A 20394-nucleotide genomic window follows, 5' to 3' on the forward strand; every position below is an offset into this window, starting at 1 on the left:
GGTCCATATACACTATGGAGTATTATGCCTCCATCAGAAAGGATGAATACCCAACTTTTGTAGCAACATGGACGGGACTGAAAGAGATTATGCTGAGTGAAATCAGTCAAGCAGAGAGTCAATTATCATGTGGTTTCACTTATTTGTGGAGCATAAATACCATGGAGGACTAGGGGAGTTAGAGAGGAGAAGGGAGTTGAGGGAAATTGGAAGGGGAGATGAACCATGAGAGACTATGGACTCTGAAAAATGATCTGAAGGTTTTGAAAGGGTGGGAGTGGGAGGTTGGGGGAACCAGGTGGTGGGTATTAGAGAGGGCACGGATTGCATGGAGCACTGGGTGTGGTGCAAAAACAATGAATATTGTTACACTGAAAAGAAATAAAAAATTTTAAAAAATAAAGTTTTCCCCCAATGATGACAAGATATGGGGTTTAGAAAAGAAAATGTATGCTGGAGGGGACGGTGGGGGAGACTCGTATCTACAACACAAGGAGAAGGGGTTGCCCCCAGCTCTGTCATTTTTCCTTCTCAGAAAAAAATGCCTAGGGAACATCAAATAGAATTCATGTAAAGGACTGGAACAGTTTTAAACCTCGATCCACCAGGTACAATTTCCGTTTTATTATAAGTTGATAAAATCAAATTTCCTGGTAACTTTTGGAAGGTGTAGCTCTCCCAGGTCTCATCCAGTAACACTTGCACAGCTTTATCCCTTCCTATTAGTGCCTGATGAAGGTATTGATATACTAAAAATTAACTTAAGTGATCTTCATCTGAGAATATAACTAACAAGGCATAATTTTTCTGATCAATGCTATTGATCAATTACCTAATGAAAGAAAAATAAAGGAAGTGCCTCAGCATTGGTATGAACTTATATACCTCCAATGCAGCACACCTCTACCTCAGGACTGGTTCTCTGTTCAGGACTCTGCATAATAACAGATAACTTTCATGCACAATGAGAAATTTGTGCTCTGTTCTTTCAAGGAAATCATGTGTGTCTCCAAGAGGGAAGGGAAATCACCTCCTAAAGCAGTCAACCTTGGGGCACACAGAACTTAGTGCCTGGCATAGATAGGTGAAGCAAGGTGGCCCACTTTACAAGAAGAGGCAGGCATAGGAGGGCTACCCACACCTCCACCTGTAGTGGTTTTGCATACAGTTTTATCAAGATTCTCAGTGGAAGGAAGGCCAGGAAATAATAAAGAAGGAAAACATTTTACTTCTCCCCAGTTACAGTCAGCCAAGATAAGTCAAGCTCTCATGACTATGTTCCATCAGATGAAAATTCTAAGTATGTTTTCACTGTGAAGGCAAAAGGGTGAAATGAGCCAACTCACTTTTTATCTCCTCCCTTGTCCCCACCCCCATCCCATTCTTCTCCTTAGACCAGACTCAGCTGCCAGGTGAGGGGCTCACTTGTAACATAGCAGAGTTTCTTTACTACCCTCAATTAGTGTTTACATTTCAAAATAAAGCTCTGGAGAAAGCAATGCTCCCCTGAAGGAATGACTCCCCATTGGCATTCCAAGCAGGAGTATTCCTGTTACTATATGAGTGGGGGTACCACAGGGACATTTTATGGTACCCCTGGATTCCCACTGCTCAGGAAGTAACCTCTTCTGTCTAAGCATGAAGCAGCCCCTCTCTGTGCCTCTCAGTGGATTGCAGACACACAGTCATTCATGCATCTCTTCAAAGACACTCTCTGCATGTCTTGGGATTCCCACACTGTGGATCCCGCAATTCCCATAGGCAGCCTGGAATAACAAGGGGTAGCATCCCATTCCACTTCCCTCACCACCTTCTGCCTCCCCTCCATAAGCACTTGCTGTCCCTTGATGAGGAGAGAAAACTACAATCAAATTATTCCTAACCCAGATGTCATGAACAAAGGTCACCAGATAGTCCAACATCAAAAAAATTATAAAAATAATAAAACTTATTTGGTAGCAATTTTGCTAAGTAGCTTGAGCTCCCTTTGTCTTAATGAACACAGAAAAGGACAATTGTCACATGAAATTCATGAGCCCATATCTTTTTTTTTGAGATAGTATTTTTTTTTCATTTATTTATTTTCAGCATAACAGTATCATTGTTTTTTCACCACACCCAGTGCTCCATGCAATCCGTGCCCTCTATAATACCCACCACTTGGTACCCCAACCTCCCACCCCCCCGCCACTTCAAACCCCTCAGATTGTTTTTCAGAGTCCATAGTCTCTCATGATTCACCTCCCCTTCCAATTTACCCCAACCATGAGCCCATATCTAAACATCACTACCCCATGTTGTATCACTTACTCTGTGGGTAGGAGTGTTTCTGTCTATGGTAACAACAAGGACACTGGACAGAAAATCATTTCACAGTAAAAGAAAAAAAGGCACTTCCCAAAAAAAAAAAAAAACCCACTGCACCTTCCTCTAAGCAGCCCCACCTAGAACTCGCTGCAATCTACCCGAAATCCAGCAAGCAGAGTTGCTCCTCACCTGCTGTGCCATCAATTTCTGAATGTCAGCCATAATCACGCCTCTTCCCCAGGATCTCATCATTCTTCTCTCCTTTTAATCTCTATCTTGTTTAAACCACTTAACTCGGTCACCATCCATTCTGGCAGGGAAAGTGTTGATCAGAATCAAGCTACATTGTTTAGAGAGAAATAACCCCATCTCCTGGATGGTCGTGGTTTTTAGTACCCAGGCTGCAATTCTTTGAAGTGGATTGTAAACCGGGTTTTTGACAGGCTTGGTGGAAAAGGACTCCAAGACTCTGGAGGAGGCTGCCAGCCACTGACTCAATCCTTGCATTAGGCTGCCATCTCGTGACACACTGGGGTATGCAGCTGAGGACCCAAGATAGCATGTTCTATTCATGTTCTATCTAACATTCCAAAACCTTCCTCCTCCCCAAAATGCAAACCAATAAATAACAGATGCCAGTATAACCTGTCTTGGCCTAAATGGTTGATTTAAAGTTCTTCTTCAGGCATCAAAGAACCTCATTATATAGGAAAAGAGATTTCACAGCTGACTCAATGTTTGTCAGGAATCTGAAGTGCGTCCTGTCATTGGCACCTCAGACCAACCCAACCCTGTGTCAGATGGGCTGGGCTCTGCTCTTGGCCATGAGCCAGGTGTGGGGGTCTCCCTCCCAGCCATCAGTGCACCAAAAGCAAAGACCAGCAGGCCCTCCAGGAGTGTGCTAGAGATGAATCTACCATCGATACCCTCACAGCTCCCTGGTGTTTCCACTGGGTCCAGAGGACTGTGATAAATGGAGGAGCCCCTTCAAGCTCCCAAAGAAGGCTGCTGTCCCCTTTCGGGTCCTGACTGCTCTGCAGGCCAGCACCGGGGATAAAGTGGAGCTGGTCCTTCTATTACTTCATGGACAAACACGAACGACCCTCAGTAATGAGGTCAGACTTGGCTACTGAGAAGACAGAAAATGACTCAAGAGTGCAGCCTGGCCCTGGAGCTATTCTCCAGCTGGCAAGCTCCACATCCCAGCTGTACAGATGCCTGAGGCTCTGTGACACAGTTCTCAGGACCCAGAGCTCACAGAGACCATTTCCTGGGAGATGACTCCTCCTCTCCAGTAGGGCATTTGGGGCTTCAGGGGGGCGGGTAAGAGTCCCTAGGGCACCTTTCATTTAACAAACAAGACACAGGGGCCCAGAGAGCACTCGACAAATATCTGTTCATCAAATGATTAAAAAGGAAAGTGTGTGTGTTCTGGGGATATAGCCTGAATAGTTATGAAAAGGTTAAGTTTGCACAAGTAGGCCCTGCCGTCACAGGAAATGCTGAAAATATTTTTCAGCTATGGAATTTCTCTGCTGAAACTCCTCCTCTTTTTACCCACTTTGTCCCTCTTTTCCTCTAAGTTATTCAATGTACTTACAATCGTATTTTTTATTGAAGTATAGTTGACCTACAAGATACTAGTTTCAGGTGTGCAACATGGTGATTCATCAATTCTATACACTACAAAATGCTCACCATGGGAAGTATAGCCATCATATGTAACCATACAAAATTGTTACATTATTGGCTATATTTCCTACTCTGTAGTTTCCATCCTGTAACTGGAAGTCTGTAACTCTTAATTCCTTCACCTATTTCGCCCATTTCTCCACATTCCCTCCCCTCTGAGAACCACTGTTTTGTTCTCTATATTTAATAGTCCAGGTTTTTTCTGTGCCTTTTTTTAGATTCCACATATAAATTAAATCATATGGTATTTGTCTTTTCCTGTTCGATTATTTCACTTACCCTTGTACCCTCTAGATCCATCCATCTTGTTGAGAATCATAAGTTTTCATCCTTTTTTATAACTGAGTAATATTCCATTGTATATCATGGTTGATTCTTGAACAACACAGATTTGAACTATATAGGTTTATTTATACATTGATTTTTTTCAATAAATACAATGAAGTACTGTAAATGTATTTTCTACTCCTTAATTTTTAAGTAATTTGCTTTCCTCTAGCTTACTTTATTGTAAAATACAGTATATAATATACATAACTTACAAAATATGTTTATTGGCTTTATGTTATCAGTAAGGCTCCTGGGCAACAGTAGACTTCAGTATTTAAATTCTGGGGTTGCAAAGAGTACATGTGCACATTTTCTACAGTGCAGAGAGTTAGCATCTCTAACCTCTGCATTGTTCAAAGTTCAAATTGAACATACTCTTTATCCATTCATGGACTGATGGACATTTGAGTTGCTTCCATATCTTAGCTATTGTAAATAATGCTGCAATATTCAACACTAATTTTCAATTAGTGTTTTTGTTTTCTTTAGGTAAACACCCAGAAATGGAAAACTGGGTCCTATGGTATTTCTTTTTATTATTATTTGTTATTATTATGTTCAATTAGCCAGTGTATTGTACATTGGTTTTTGATGTAGTGTTCAACAATTCATTAGCTGCACATAACACCCAGTGCTCATTGCAGGATCTTCCCTCCTTAATAGCCATCACCCAATTAAGCCATCCCTTGTCTGAGGAGACAGACCCAGAAAAATACTGCTATGACTGATATATAAGCGATTACTGCCCATGTTTTCTTATAGGACTTTCAAGGTTTCAGGACTTACATTTCCATCTGGAATCCACTTTGAATCTACTTTTGTTTATGGTGTGCATATGCAAATATGTATCATTTTCTTTTTGCTAGTTTACTCTCTGTCACACAGAGAATCTCCTACAGCACTATTAAGCCTAAGGAATGATTGCTGGTGCCACTGTGTCCAGGTCCCCCACCACTACCACCACTTGTCAATCAATATGCCACATGTGGACCAACAGACAGATCAAGGGGTGAGAGACATTCTTAATCTTGAGCCTCAGGGACTATGCCAGTTTTATGAGACTACAGATAATGATGGCTGTCCTGTCCAACTGTGTTGTTTGTCCCAGGCTCTCCTGTAACATAGGCATCATCTCACTCTATGCCATATTTGTGTTTTTATTTATACGGCAGGTCCTAAATATTTTTTTCTTTAAAGATTTTATTCCTTTATTTGACAGAGAGAGACACAAAGAAAGAGGGAACACAGCAGGGGGGATGGGAGAGGAAGAAGCAGGCTTCCCACAAAGCAGGGAGCCGGATGCAGGGATCATCTCCAGGACCACAGGATCATGACCTGAGCACAAGGCAGAAACTTAATGACTGAGCCACCCAGGTGCCCCAGACCCTAACTTTCATAGATATGGACTTATTTAATAGTAGTTGAGGGTTAATCTTTTGAGCTTAAATATGAAAATTTTTGAGTACTCAATCTAACAGCCTGACTGTCTTAAAGCAGCAATCAAAAGAAACCTGTCAAATGAGAGCAAAATATAAAACTATAGAACTTAAAAGCATATGGGTGCTCACTGTAGAATTCTTTCCATTTTTCTGCACTTTTGAAATCTTTCACAAGTTGTTTGAGGGGAAGGCAATGAGCATTTCAATACTGCTCTTGAACTTTGACTTCTTATGGAAGTTTCACAGAGCCACTAGTGGGAAAACACATGTGTAACCATGTCTGAAAGTTTATCATTCATAGATATAAAAAGAAAAAATTAACAAAGCCTTATTTTCTCTGAATAAGATTTAGAAAATAGACAAAAGAAAAATCTCTTACAAGCTCACTAATGCAGCCATTAAAAACTTCCTCTATATTGTCTTTTCAATCCTGTTTGTGTATATTTAGTTTTGTGTTAATATTTTGTAAACCTTTTAAAAATTGTAATTTGTTTAATGGCTATGTGGTGTTCTACCATATTAAGTTTTATAAATGTACCATACAATACTTCCCAAAACTAATTACTCACAAAAATCACCTGGGAACATTTTTTTTTTAAATACAGATTCTTAGAACCCACATATTAAATAAGAATTTCCAGGGATGTTAAGGAATCTGAATTTTTGAAGCTTACCCTGTGATTGCAATGCATTTAATTAACCTTCTTAATTAATTAGCACATACTTCATTTATTTAATCCACTCTTGTTGAATATGGAGCCATTTCCAAGCTTTTTACTATTGTAAACAATAATCACAATAATACCAATATCTGTAAAGACAGGTACCAATCTTCATACACAGACATTTATTTCCCAAGGATACTAAAGTGGTTTGTTTGTTTTAAAAAAAAAAAAAAAAAAACCATTTAGTGATCATGGAATTGTAAAGTAACTGCAGTTTTCAGTGCTCACCCCACCACAAGCAGGGAACTCCATGGAAGACTGGCAGTCCTCCCAGCTGACTTGACTACTTCAGAAGGGGTCCACTGGGAGATAAAGAGTCCTAATAACCCTTAAAAAAGCAGCTCTCCAGAAGGGAGAGGTCTGCCTCCCTCTGGTGGCAATAATCACAAAGGTTCTCTCAAAAGGGCCCCCTTGTGACTACAGCACTGAAGTTGGCTCTTCCTATCTTCTGCTGTCTCATGCTGCTCTTTTAAAGTTCACATTTGGTAGTTCACATGGTAGGGGTCCCCAAGAGCAGTTTCTCAAGCTTAGTCCCATAGACTCCCAACTATTCTCATGCATCTACAAGCACAATACATTTAAATGTAATTCCATTTTGATGTTAATATACATACAAGGTTCACGTTCACCACGACAAGCCACATGATAGCCACTGAATTCCAGAGCCTGCAGTCCTATGTTGATGATCGAAATGGCTCAAGGTCACCACCCAAAAACAATTAAATCAACGTTTCCCAAACTAGGATCTGTGGACATAAAACCTCAGGGTTCCTAGACAATTTCCGCTCCCTTAAAAGGAGTTTATACCTTACTGGAAGTTTGACCCGCTGACTTAAAGTGGACGGGCTATACTGCTCTCCTGACCCGCACTCCGCAGAAATGAAGGCTGCACCTTGCTGCACACCAGGTCACTTCGGAGACGTCTGCACTGGCCTCCCAGCCGCAATTCTTGACCCTTCCCCAGAACAATGGGCATCAGATCCTTGCCTTTTGACTTCCTGACGGAAGCTAACATTCTGGGTCTCAAGAAAACGTTCAGACTATCAGACCCAACTCACAGTGATGGGAAAAGGGACGCTGGATATGGGAAGTGCCTTAAGCGAGGTCACACAGCTAGTTTAGCAGCAGGACAAAACTAGAGCCTAAGCCGTCCATGCCAACTTCAGGGCCTCTGCTACTCTGTAGAGACGGCTGATGAGCGACCCCATGGACCTCATTCCCACCATCTTTGTCCCGTTTCCGTAGTCCCCCAATACCCAACGTCCCCGGTGTCCTCTTCGGGTCGACTGGCCCCGCTCTACTCCAGCTCTTCACAAGCAGTCCACACGCCCGAACCACAGCCCCGGGGTTTCTGGCCTTCCCGCGCCTACAGTACACTGGAGCTGAGAACGTCCCACGAAGAAGAGACACCTTCAAGTCTACCGTGCCCATGGTGTAGCGGAGCCGCCACCCGGCGCATGCGCCACCGTAGGTCGGCGCGCATCAGTGACGTCACAGAAAACGCCACCTGCGAGCCCGCGCGCATGCGACTCCAGGTGAGAGTTGCAGCGTCTCAGTCTGGCAACTTAGCGCGGCGCGCGAGCTCGCACACAATACCTCCCTCCAGCCCAAACTTTAACGAGAGTTTTGATGGCCAAGGGCTGCTGAGAAAAGTGAAGAGAGATAAAGATTGAGGGTCGCCCGCAGGAAACGTCATCGGAACGCACCGGAAGCAGCTGGAGATGAAGAGTAAGCGAGGTTGATGGCCTGTGAGCCGGGGAGGGGTGGGATGTAAAGGGTCGGGAACTTAGTGCTGGTAGGTGGACCGGTTCGCAGCGGAGACCTACTGAAACTGCTAGGGAATTGTCCCGCCTTGCATAAGGGAAACCGAGGCCCGGATTCCCCGTTGGCCTGGCGCAGTCTCTGCGCTGGAGATTGATGTCAGAGCTGGCGGCAGGTCCCCTGGGGCCCGCTCAGTGTGCTAAAGGAGGGCCGAGGGCCTTGGGCCGACTTGGCCACTGCCTGCCGCCTGCTGACAGTGGTTAAGGCCCCGATCCTCTCTGCGACCTGGTTTCCCCTTCTGTGAGATGCTGATGGTGGTTCCTGCCCTGGCAGCTGTTCTGTGAACGACCCTTCTCTGGTGGAAAGCCTGGGAGCATACTGAGGAATGGTATTCCTCCCCGGAGTTTGGGAGTTGAGAGGAGAAGAGTTATGCCTAGGGAGGGAGCGAGCGCCCAGGGCAGTTATAAGCAGGGGAGTGTAGACACCCTTAAAATTGGTCTTTGGACCAGTATGTTCCTTTCCACCTCTGCCACTTCCTATCTCTATAATCAAGTTATGGGTCTCAGCAAATCTTAGCTTCAGTTTTCTCATGTGCATTATAGGAATAAAGATTGTTCAGAAAATATAATGAGATAAAATGTGTACCTCTGAGCCAGGTGCATGTCAAGTAATGAGTGCTCAGTAACTGTTAGATGTGGATTGTTCCAGAAAAGACTTACAAGTCTAATTGGAGCACCCGTGACAGGTGAAGCAAAGTCATTCCTGCGGTTGCTCTTTAGAAACAGATTTTAATGCCACTCTTGCATTTGAAGGAGAATCAGACTCTGTATATAATATAATAATATGATATGTATATAATATACTGTGTATATTATATAATATGAACACTTTGTTTTGCTTGTTCAGATGTACTCAAGGAAGCACAAGCGAGCTGGGATGGAATTTACAGAGTGTCATGTGAACCAAATTTCTAGTCTTTTGACCCTTAAACCAGGCCTTTGTCTTAAACTTACTACATTTACACCCGTACTCTATCCCCAGAACCATGTTTTTCTTCACACACATGAAGTAAGAAACAGACATGTGGAGTTTTTAGAGGTCAAAAGCACATTGATCTATATATATTTTGAGCTTGAAGAAAGACCTACTGTGTTTTATCAGTGTAGGACACCATCTATTGTATGATACACCCCAATTTCATAGGTATTGCAATGTGAAAAGTTTTTTTTAAAACATCTTACAGCCAACAAAATGTAATATTTGCAACCATCTGCGTCCTAGGAAGCTCTGTGATACAACATTATTATGAGTCACTCAGACTTACAGAGCGACTGTTCAAGGCACTAACCTGCAGTAGATTAAACCAGTCGGCTCCTCGTGTGGTCTACTGACCTGCAGGAGCATCTGAAACTTGTTAGAGATGCAGGGTCTGAGGGCGCCTGGGTAGCTCAGCAGGTTAACCCTCTGCCTTCGGCTTAGGTCATGGTCCCAGATTCCTGGGACGGAGCCCTGCGTCAGATGCCCTGCTCAGTGGGGAGTTTCCTTCTCAGAAGCCCTACTCTGTGTGTGGGGGGGTCTGCTTCTCTTTCTCTCTCTGACTCTCACCTTTGCTTGTGTAGGCTTTCTCTTCTCTTTCTCTCAAGTGAATGAATTTTTTAAAAAGTCTTAAGAAAAAGAAAGAGATGCCGGATCTGGGAATAGGACCCAAGTATCTACATATAATAAGAACCTAGAGTTTCCTACATAAATTAATATTTGAGAAACATTGTTTTATATTTCTTTCTTTCTAAAGATTTATTTATTTAATTGAGAGAGAGAGAGAGCACTCACAGCGGTGGGGAAGAAGGAGAGAGAGATTCTCAAGCAGACTCGCCTGGAATGCAGAACCAGACACAGGGCTCAATCCCAGGACCCTGAGATCATGACTTGAATTGAAATAAAGGGTCGGACACTCAACTAACTAAGCCACACAGGCATCCCGAGAAACACTGTTTGAAAGCACATTCTTGAAACTTAGGGTGGGTGACAAGAGGGTAGAATAAGAGGCATCCAGGAAAGCTTAGAAGTCTGTGCTCTCTGTAGCATTCCTGTCTTCTCCTACCTCTAAATAACCATAGTTAGCTTCATAGTTAGAAAAGTCGTGAGTCTTATAGTCATGCCCAACCTGAATTGGTCATATTTTGTTTGTTTGAATTCCCCAGGTGTGATCTACCATGCCTTTTCTCAGAAAGAGGCCAAAGAGCTCGACGTTCAGGTACAGTACATGGCAGGAAGTCTGGGAGCAGCAGAGGTGATGACAAGGATGGCTCGATCCCCTCGCACTGCTTTAGATGTCCTTCCCATGTCTTACTCCTCATCCTTCCAGTAGATGTGTTGGGCTCCATTGAGATCTGCTGTTCTGATGGCCTGTTTCCAGATGCTGCCCTCTTTTTCCCTTGTTTGGTTAACCGGGACCTCTTGATCCTGTGTCCTCTCCCACTGTGTAGGGGACACTGGCTATGCCCACCTGAAACCTGCCCTGGTGAGCTCTGTTATTTGGCTTTGTCACTGTGCCCCCTTCACTCTTGAAGAGGGCAGGTGATCACATTTCCTAAGTGGCATTTCTGTTATATCTGGATGCTGCCAACATGCTTTGTCAGTTTGGCAGAAGCTCCACTGGGGACTCCTAATGAGGGAGTTAACAGGAAATCAAGATTTTGAAAGACTGATATACTTTTATTTGGTTTCTTCATGAAGAAGGCCACTTAGGTATTTAAAAAAAGTAAGTAATTGCCATGTCACGGTAATAATAATGGTGATAATGAATCTTTAGTTAGTATCTAAGGTGCAAAGTCGAAGCTGACTGCCCTCCTGACTGTGAGCTGCCTTGAAGGTCAAGTGTATCACATCATCCCTGCACTGCCTGCTTCTCCATAAGGGAGAGCGTAATTATTGATACATTAGCTTCCCAGGGTATACAGCCTGCTTAGCGCAGCAGGGGGTCAGGAAATCCCCAGCCAAGAGGCAGGACCTGCATAGACAGTGCTACCTGGGCTGTGGCCGACCTAGGACATGGGCAGCTGAATGAGGAGTAGACCAGTGGAACTCCCGACATGAGAGGCAGTGACATTTGGAGTTCTCTCAAGAATTTCACATTATTAGGACAGTTCTTTTGCCCACATGTCTTAGGAGTCTGTGCTGAGTCACGGTCAAATGCTGTTGTGCTCTTGGGAGAGAATGAGCCCAGGAGGCTGAGATGCACTGGTACTTCTTTCCCCAAGTGCTGCGGGAACAGACTTAGCGAGTAGCCATGACACATCCATGGGGTCAAACCCAAGTAAAGGGGATTGCCACTTGGCACCATGTCATTCCTGCCCCCCAAGGTGTGGCCCACCCTGGGGCATCAGGTGGTACTGTTTCGCCAATTGTTGGGATAATCCCATCGAGGCCATAGCTTGCCTTCATCTGGTCGTGACTGAATAAATATTGTTAGCATACGTTTCTCGAGCTTTCCACCCTGCCAAAGATCAGAGAAGCCTGTTCTTCCTAATGTGAAGGTTTGGGGGCTTTTTTCTTTGTAATCCCTTCACAATAACCTCAGAGATGTATAGTAGGAAGTTGAATTTTGATGTGGTTGTTTTGTGCAAATTGGTGTCCAAATTGGTACTTGAGGGTGCCTTTCACATCTGGACAGCTGCGGGGAGCTCATCTTCAGCAGATGAGAGGCTATGTGGGGCTCAGTCGGGAGACAGATGGGTCAGGGAAGGCATCTCATCTGCGGTGTCTAGGAGGGCCTGGGGTCTGGGGCTGCCCCCACCAGAATAGTGGGCGCTGTGCCGCCCTGTCCCCATGCAGCTTCCAGGAGCCCAGCAGGCCGAGGCCTTCGTGAGGGCCTTCCTGAAGCGCAGCACGCCCCACATGAGCCAGCAAGCCCGCGAGGACCAGCTGCAACGCAAGGCTGTGGTCCTGGAGTACGCCACTCGCCGGAAGCGCAAGGAGAAGAGGAAGAAATCCAAGGGCCTCTCTGCCAGGCAGAGGAGGGAGCTGCACCTCTTTGACATTAAGCCAGAGCAGCAGAGGTATGCCAGGGCTTTCCTGCCTTTCTCCCAAAGGCAGCTTCCTCCTCCTGGAGTGGGTGTAGCTTTGGGAGACCGAGTTCCCCTGAAGCTAAGGGAGCTTCTCCCACTGCCGCCACAAGGGGGCAGCCTCCCTTTACCAACTCAGGCTGGGTTTGCACTTGGCTTTCACAGCAAGGCACAGCCAGGGTCTTGCTGTTTGTCTGTGCCTTGCTGTGAAAGCCAAGTACAAACCTAGCCTGAATTGCTCCTCAGGGAGCATTGGTGCAGCAAGACTTAAGTTTAGCTCGTGAAAAGCCATCCAGATAGGCACATCCCGCCCCCCGGGCTGGTGTGGCAGAGACTCAGGCGGTGCTGCCCTGGGAGCACCCGGCTGCTCCCATCTGTGCAGGGTGCCCCGTGGTGTGAGGGGTCTGCTGGAGTGTCGGCCATCCAGGCTGCATGTAGCCAGCAGGAAGGATGTAGGGGTACTAGGAGGATTCTAGCAGCGGAAACAGGTTCAGGAGGGGGACGAAGTTGTCTGTCAGGTTATCTGCTGTGGAACTAGGATCTACACCAGTTCCCCATGACCCAGGTAGGGGTCCTTGGCATCAGGCTGAGCTCTGTGCCCGATTGAGCCCACAATCCCAAGCTCAGATCCCCTAACTCTTTACTTCTTTCTACCTTTGCCACAGATACAGTCTTTTTCTCCCTCTACATGAACTCTGGAAGCAGTATATCCGGGACCTGTGTGGTGGTCTCAAGCCAGACACGTGAGTTGCATGTCTGCAGCCCTGCCCTTTGGGGCAGAACCCAAGGCTTACGATGACTGTGAATGCAGCCTTCGGAGCCAGCTGGCTGCAGAAGTTCATAGACCTGTGTGCCCCTTCAGAACTCTCGCTCATAGTCAACACTGAGGCCTTCTGCTTACCTTCTAGGCAGCCGCACATGATTCAGACCAAGCTGTTGAAGGCAGATCTTCACGGGGCTCTCGTTTCAGGTATCTCGCCTACGAGCCCACTGTCCCCCGAACACCCACAGCATCACTCAGCAGCGTGGCTCTGTGCCACAGAGCTAGACACACTCTTGTCACGTGGACGTTTCCAGATCACCAGCGTTGAGGGTGGGAGAAGACTAGCTACCTGAGCCAGTTCTGGCCACTTTTTGGATACACTCTCAATGGTCTTCGTTTGCCTTTCTATACAGGGACCTCTGCTGCCCTCCCAGGGGACACAGCAGCTACTGACACGTGTCCCCAGCCCTGAGCAGAGAGTCTCTTTCACCGATTTCCCCAGTTTTCAGTCTGAGCTACGGACTCCCAGCTCCCAGTGTCATATCCAGGGCAGACCTTCCCCTGAGCATCGTCATTCATCCAGCCGCCCTGCACACAGCTGCCCCCCCGGTCCAGCAGGCATCCCAACCTTTCCATACCCAGAACAACTCCAGCCTGGTCACATCAGCCCCTGCCCTGGTATTCCCAGCTCCGTTCACGGCACCAGTGTTTACCCTGGTTGTTCACCCAAAACCTGGGCGGTAACACCTTTCTTCTTCCCTGATACCTCAGCACCATCCATCCGCACGTCCTAGCTCCCAAATCCAAGCCACCGCCATCGCCCCTGAATTCCGGTAGAAGCTGCCTAGCCCTCTCCTGCTGGCACACTGCTTCTCCCCAACCAAGCAGCCCGAGGGAAGGTTTTAGACCAAAACTCGGGCCATGTTTGTCTTATGCTTCCTTACCTAGGTCTAAAAGGACCCTCTGGCTCTACTGAGCACCAGGTCTAACCACATTGGCCTGCTTTCTGCTTCTCACACCCTAGGCTTGGCCCGTCATCGGGCCTTTGTTGTTGTTCCCTCCCTCTGCCCAGAATTCTGTGTGTCACAGACTAACTGCTTCTCAGTATTCAGGTCCCTACTCACATGTCACTTCCCCCCAGGGCCTACCATCACGAACAGTGAACCTTCTCTCCATGACCTTGTGTATTTCTTCATAACAGTTACCACGATCAGAAAATGCAGTCGTCTGGTATGGCACACATTCCCTCCTACCTTTAGAACATCAGCTTCTTGAGAGCAGAACCGAGAAGAGTCTTAATCACTCTCACACCCAGCACTGATCTCGGACGGTGCCAGGCACGTGGCAGGTGCTCGGTGACTTGTCTAGCGGCAACATGGGGACATGAGTCAGGAGAGCCACGGGGCCGGCTGCCTGTGGTGGCAGTTCGCCTCAGTCACTGCTTCACCGCCTGTAGCAAGATCCCATTCTGGCCAGAGTTTGGTGGGTCGTGGGAAGGATGTGATGCGCTGGTGTTCCTTCACATCCCATCGCTGAGACTTGGCCCCATCCCAGCAACCTGTGGATCTTGGTGGTGCTGGACACACATGTGACCTCTTGGCTCCAGAGTCCTTCCCAAGACCCACATGGCTGCAGACCCCCCAAAGGACATCTTGTCAGAACAGCCCAGAGGCTCCAGAGCCATAGGCAAAGGATGGGGACCCCAGACTCATCCAGCTTGGTCCCTGTCCAGCTGAGGAGCCCCCCACTCCCCACCACCCCCACCTAGCTGATTGTGGCTGCCCAGCACCCCCGAGGCTGAGGCCTTGAATGCTCTTTTCCTTTGCAGTCACAAAGTCCAAATGCCCGTCCTATGTGGGTGTTACAGGAATTCTCCTACAAGAAACAAAGCACGTTTTCAAAATCCTCACCAAAGAAGACCGCCTGAAAGGTACGAAACTGTCTCAGGGTGTGTGGCCTGTGGCGTCCCCGGCTTCATCGGCCCTTTCCTCGTGGCTTCAGTGGGTCCATTTGGCCTCTCTGATCAGCACAGATTGCAGATCCCTGCTGACCCTGCATCCCATGCCTGCTGAGAGCACCCCTGCCCTCACGGCTCTCCCCAGGGCATCTGGAGCCCAGCCAGCAGCCGCAGCCAGATGGTACTGGAGAGAGGGCTGCTGGGCTGCACTCCCAGATATGAGGGTCTGTTTCCATGACTGAGACCCTCCCCTGCCCCAACCTTCTGCCCTGTACCAAGGAGTGGAGCTATGCAGACCCTGAGGGGAGCTAGCTTAGTGCTTGTCCCTGGGGTTCCAGGATCTGGCCCTTTCTGGTAACTCTGGGTTCCAGGAAAGCAAGTGCAGCCTCCTTTGCTGGGTGTGCCAGAACTCCTTGTTCTGGCAGAGAAGAGCATAAGCATCTGGGCTCTTGAGATTCTGAGATTGCAAAACCACAATGGGAGGTTTTTGTTCCTTTATTTTGGAGGTATTTTTATGGTTTGTTGTTGTTGTTGTTGTTTTCTCTTTCTCTGCTTCCTTCTGTTTCCTTGTATGTTCTTGTCTCATTTTAAACCTCAGAAAGTGGTGTCTGGGTGCCCTCACGCACGACATAAAACCGCGAGTTAATCTAAAACCATGCCTGGGAGACCTGTTTCTCGCACTTTTTTTCTGGGAGTTTGGCTTAGAACCTTTGACCCTAAAAATTAGTGTTGAGTTTTATTTAAAATCTGAATAAATCGGTCTTATGGCAGAAAAATGCCCTGTCGTCCTGTGCTGCTGAGCTTTGCAGACTCTCCGTTCCTTACTAGCTTATGTTCTAATGCAGACATTTTAGGAAGGTCTTGTGCTTTAGCGTGAGCTTAACCGTCAGGATTTTTTTTTGCTTTGTCCTTTTTCTCCTGTCTTATTTTTCAGTTATCCCCAAGCTAAACTGTGTGTTCGCAGTGGAAATCGATGGCTTCATCTCCTACATTTATGGAAGCAAATTCCAGCTTCGGTCAAGTGAGCGATCTGCCAAGAAATTCAAAGCAAAGGGAACAGCTGACCTGTAGCTCTTTGCTGCGGAGACGGCTGTTTGGGACCCCAAAGACCGGGGACACCTGTGTGCCCGCCTTTCAGCAGAGACACGGCTGGGCTGGTTCAGGTTCTAGATCACCCCCAGCCTGTTAACACCGGAGTTAAGAATAGTTCATCATCCGGGAAGAAATGCACCTAACTGAGCAAAGTCAGGAAACGGAGGAGTGTCTGTTTCTAGGTGATGACGGGTGTGCATTGCTCCCACTGAGGAAGTCGCTGCCTTCCCCGTGAAGTGGCTCGTTCTTCCGCCCATCCGAAAGTGCCACGCCAGGCACAGCCTGATGCTACGGTTCCCTCTTCCACCTGCTCCTGCCCACCCCCCTGTAGGGAAATGGTGGCCAACGTGTAAATACACAACTGCTTCCAGAATCATTGGTGCCACTTGACTTATGAAATGTTTTTCATGGCTTAGACTCCAGTTTCTCTGTAAATGGCTGTTTATTAGTAGCCTTCTCTCCCTGCTTACCCGAGGACACTTGACAAGAACACTCACCTGCCATGAAGCTGCCACTGTGCCTGCCTGTTTCCAGGATGCCCTGTTGTCCCCACAGCCCACCTGGGGTCACTGGGTCCTGTGCCCTAAGGACTGTGCCCCTGAGGGCCCAGGCCAGGCAGGACACTGGCTCTTGGTGAGTGTCCTAATGAGGCCACACCTGCTGCTCCCCAGAACCAGGCTGAGGCCTCTGGCGGTGGACCAGGGCTGGCCACGTCCCCACAGCTGTGGCACAGGGCCGGTTGTGGAGGGTGCTTGGTAGCCTGCAGTCGGGGCTCCTACCTCCACTGCTCCAGTAGAGCTGTGGCCTTGGAGGTGTAGGCCTGTGGGAGACAGCTACGTCAGCCTCACTTGTTGGTCTCACGCACTGGAGGAACCAGAGAGGCCCACGGAGCAGCAGAGTGGTGACCACCTGGGGACGGGACTCAGGAGCCGCAAGGCCAGGACACATCAGCCCAGGCACCCACTGTTCTCCAAAAAGTGAGTGGGCCCGTGGGCCCTTTACGTTCCCTGGAGCTGACTGTGTGTGGGGAACTGAGACTTCCTGCAGGGCTCACAGAGGACACGCCCCTCCAGGGGAGGAAAAGGACGAAGCACCTGGAGGGGGAAGCGAGGGCGGCACGGGTCATGGCCCCTGCGTTAGCTGGGGCTGCCCTAACCAAACTGCAGACGGGCAGTGTAAACAGAGCATCCTTCCCCACCGCTGCAGAGGCTGCAAGTCCGAGTTTAAGGTGCCCTCCTGGCTGGGGTCTGGTGAGAGCCTTCTCCTTGGCCCCTTCTTGCTGTGTCCTCGTGTGGCCTTCCTCACTGCACACCTGCAGGGAAGGAGAGCCACCTGGGGTCTCTTCCTCCTCTGATTGGGACACCCGTCCTGTAGGTTAGGGTTCCACTGTATGACTTCATTTCACCGTAATTGCCCCCTTAAAGGCTCTGTTTCTCAGTGCAGTCACACTGGGGATGAGGGCTTTGACAGGAATTTGTGGGCACATGATTCAGTCCAGAACCTCCGTGGAGCTGCCCCCCAGAACAGGAGCCCCTAGCAGAGCCCCTCAGAAAGGCTGCAGTACCCAGCCTGGCTCCCATCCTCAGACACTGGCCTGGCCGGCCTGCAGCCCTGCCTAGGTTGCTGGCGCCACTAGCCGGTTCAGCTGGTCCAGCTGCTGGGCCCTGAGCTCCCCTCAACACTGGGTCCCATGACTGGCTCAGACAGGAGCTTAGGTCCAGCGGCCTCTCCACTGCCGGCTTCCCTCTCGCTTCTGCAAACCACTGAGCTCCTCCGTCACCCTCCCTTCAAGCACAGGGACAGTGGTGGGGGAGGAAATGCACACACGGGACAGGGTGGACAGGGAGGCTCCCTGGAGGAGGGGGCTCGATCCAGGCTGCCGTGGGATGTGAAGAGGGACACTGAGGCTCAGGACCGGGCTGGCACAGCAGTCATGGAGGCCTGAGGACAACACCTGCACATGAGACTCAGGGCCAGCAGGAAGGAAGGTGGGAGCGGGTGGCAGAGCTCTGGCTACCGATCCCAAACCCATAGTAGGTGCTTCAGGTCCTGCCTGGTTCCGTGGGAGGGGAGAGGTGCTGGAGAAGTTGTAAGCCCCTGGGACGGGGCAAGGTGCGGAATCCTGCCGACCCCTTCGCCCAGTCCAGACATGCTTGGGGGGATCCTGGGACTTCCAGCACATGCATCAGTGTCACCAGGACACCCGTTCGAAGCAGCCAGCTCCGGGGCTGCTGTCAGACTCCAGGGGCCTAGACGACTTCATGGGTCTCTCAGACCCCAGCTGGCTCCTCCGGTCACTGAAGTGTGAGGATCGTGGATCCCAGATGGTGGCGCAAGTGTCTTCCAGCTCTGACACCTGGACTGTGATTTGAGATTTGGGACTCTCGGGATGGGGTTTTCTGGATGCTGGAAAAGATTGTCAGTGACAGATCTCTCAGGTTCTGAAGAGTAAACATGAACATTCCCCCAAAAAGCCATAAATTATGGTAAAAAGCTGTCTTTCTGGACAATGGCTTTCATTTTAATTTAGTTTGCATTTCTTAGCTATAATGTCTAATTAAGACATCTGTTAAATGTCTATAATATTAATTTGATGGGGGGTTCTAATACAACTGTATTGGAATTGTCCATTTAATTAACCTCGTGGGCCTTTAATGGATGTCTTAAATAGACATCATTAACAAGAGTGCTAGACAAATTAAAATTAGAGTCAATAACATTCTTGGTAATTTTTCCTGAGCTGTGAAGGACGAGTGTTGCTAAGTAGACAGACGCAAAGACAGGCTTCACAGAGGAGTGTAGGGGCTGGTGTCCCCAGCAGGGCTCCAGCGTGGACGAGGCCCCAGGTCGGGCTCAGCCGTTCTGTGCCCTGGCCTCCCCTTCGTGCTCCTCACACACACTTGCTGGCCTGTCCATCAGATCGAGCTCTGATGAGGAGAAGGTAGCGAGGGAGGAAGAGGGACCTAAATCCCGGGTGTCTGCATGGCTCGCGTTGAGATGGAACAGACACGAGACAGGACAGACCAGGATGGGGAGGACGGGCTGGGCTGGGGGGTGGAGTGCGGTAGGAGGGGAGGAAGTGGGAAGCACGCCCATTTTCCCCCACCACTCCGTGGAGCAGTCTCCCTCAGGTGAACTACTCCCAAACCCAGGGCTGGGTTCCCCATCTCCACATCACAGGTGGCCTCTCAGGGCGGCTGACAGTTAACCACTGCCTCCCTCCTGAGGCACTTGGGTCCCCACACTCCCTGACAGTCCCCCACGTCCTGGCCACTCCCTCTCTGTCCTTTCATGGAACCTCCTCCTCCTCCTCCAAGCTTCTAAATGTTGGAATGCCCTGAACTCCGTCCTTGGACTCCTCACCTTTCTCCTTAGTTGGTCCCAATCACAACCCCCAACACACCAGACTCAGAAGACCCTGTTGGCAGCCCTGCTTCTCCCCAACCCCACCGCCGAATCTGGAACTTTATCGTCGGCCTCCCCTAATTCCAGCGGGAGCTCCTTTGAGCTCACGGTGGCTCTGTTTTGATGGCTGTGTCCCCAGTGATCTAGAAGCACTCGCTGACCTGGAATGGGTGCTCAGTGAACATTCGCCGGGGGAATGGAAACCACGGCTGGTTGACCAAACCCCTAGGAGTGTAATGGGCTCCTGACCTGAAGAGGCTGGGCAAGAATCAAGGACTGTCTCCCACAAGGACGCTCCCCTTCTACTCCCAATCTCAGTGAACAGCCTCTGTCTCTCCATTTAGGTCAGAAACGCAGGAGGCCTCCTACCCCCTGCCTGGTGTTGGCGCCTGCCCCCATCCGATCTCTCATGAAGTGCTGGTGGCTCTCCCTCGTCTTCCCTGCGCCTGCTCTCACCCACCCTCCCACCACCCCTCGGGGCCTCCCTGCCTCCACATGTGGCCCCACCACAGCTCAGGTGACCGTTGTGAAGCAGGACTCAGATCGTGTCACTCTTCTGCTCAAAACCTACAAGTGACTTCCCAGTACACTTAGAACTAAACCCCGTGTCTGACCAGGGTCATCAAGGGCCCCCCAGGACCTAAGCCCAGCCTGCCTCTCCCAGCTCCCCAGTGTCCTGCCCCCGTGCCTTCTCCACAGCTCTGTCCCACTCAGACCACTCCCACCTTCCCGGGACCTGTGAGCCCAAGGCAGCCCCCTGCTCTGCCCTCAGCTCTGCACTGCTGGCCGGCCTCCCTCTCAGCGGTCTCCCAGCGGTCCCTTAGCACGTGACCTCATTTCACACTGGACACAGCGTCTG

At 48.9% G+C, this 20394-nt stretch overlaps 1 protein-coding gene across 1 annotated transcript; it reads left to right on the forward strand.

Annotated features, from left to right (window-relative positions):
- The first annotated feature begins 7996 nt into the window (after positions 1-7996).
- Positions 7997-18625, forward strand: LOC122911491 (ribonuclease P protein subunit p29). The gene is made up of 7 exons (XM_044256229.1): positions 7997-8221; positions 10456-10508; positions 12089-12312; positions 12984-13061; positions 13227-13288; positions 14910-15011; positions 15973-18625. The coding sequence occupies exons 1-7, from the start codon at positions 8215-8217 to the stop codon at positions 16107-16109; spliced, it is 663 nt and encodes a 220-aa protein (XP_044112164.1). The 5' UTR covers positions 7997-8214; the 3' UTR covers positions 16110-18625.
- Positions 18626-20394: the final 1769 nt, after the last annotated feature.

Source organism: Neovison vison, chromosome 7 (genome assembly GCF_020171115.1).
Source record: "Neovison vison isolate M4711 chromosome 7, ASM_NN_V1, whole genome shotgun sequence".
NCBI classification, from domain to species: domain Eukaryota; kingdom Metazoa; phylum Chordata; class Mammalia; order Carnivora; family Mustelidae; genus Neogale; species Neogale vison.

Coding starts and splice junctions, on each gene's coding strand:
- LOC122911491 (XM_044256229.1), top strand. Junction 13,289..14,909: donor TCACGGGGCTCTCGTTTCAG/GTATCTCGCCTA, acceptor TTTCCTTTGCAG/TCACAAAGTCCAAATGCCCG. Junction 15,012..15,972: donor CAAAGAAGACCGCCTGAAAG/GTACGAAACTGT, acceptor CTTATTTTTCAG/TTATCCCCAAGCTAAACTGT.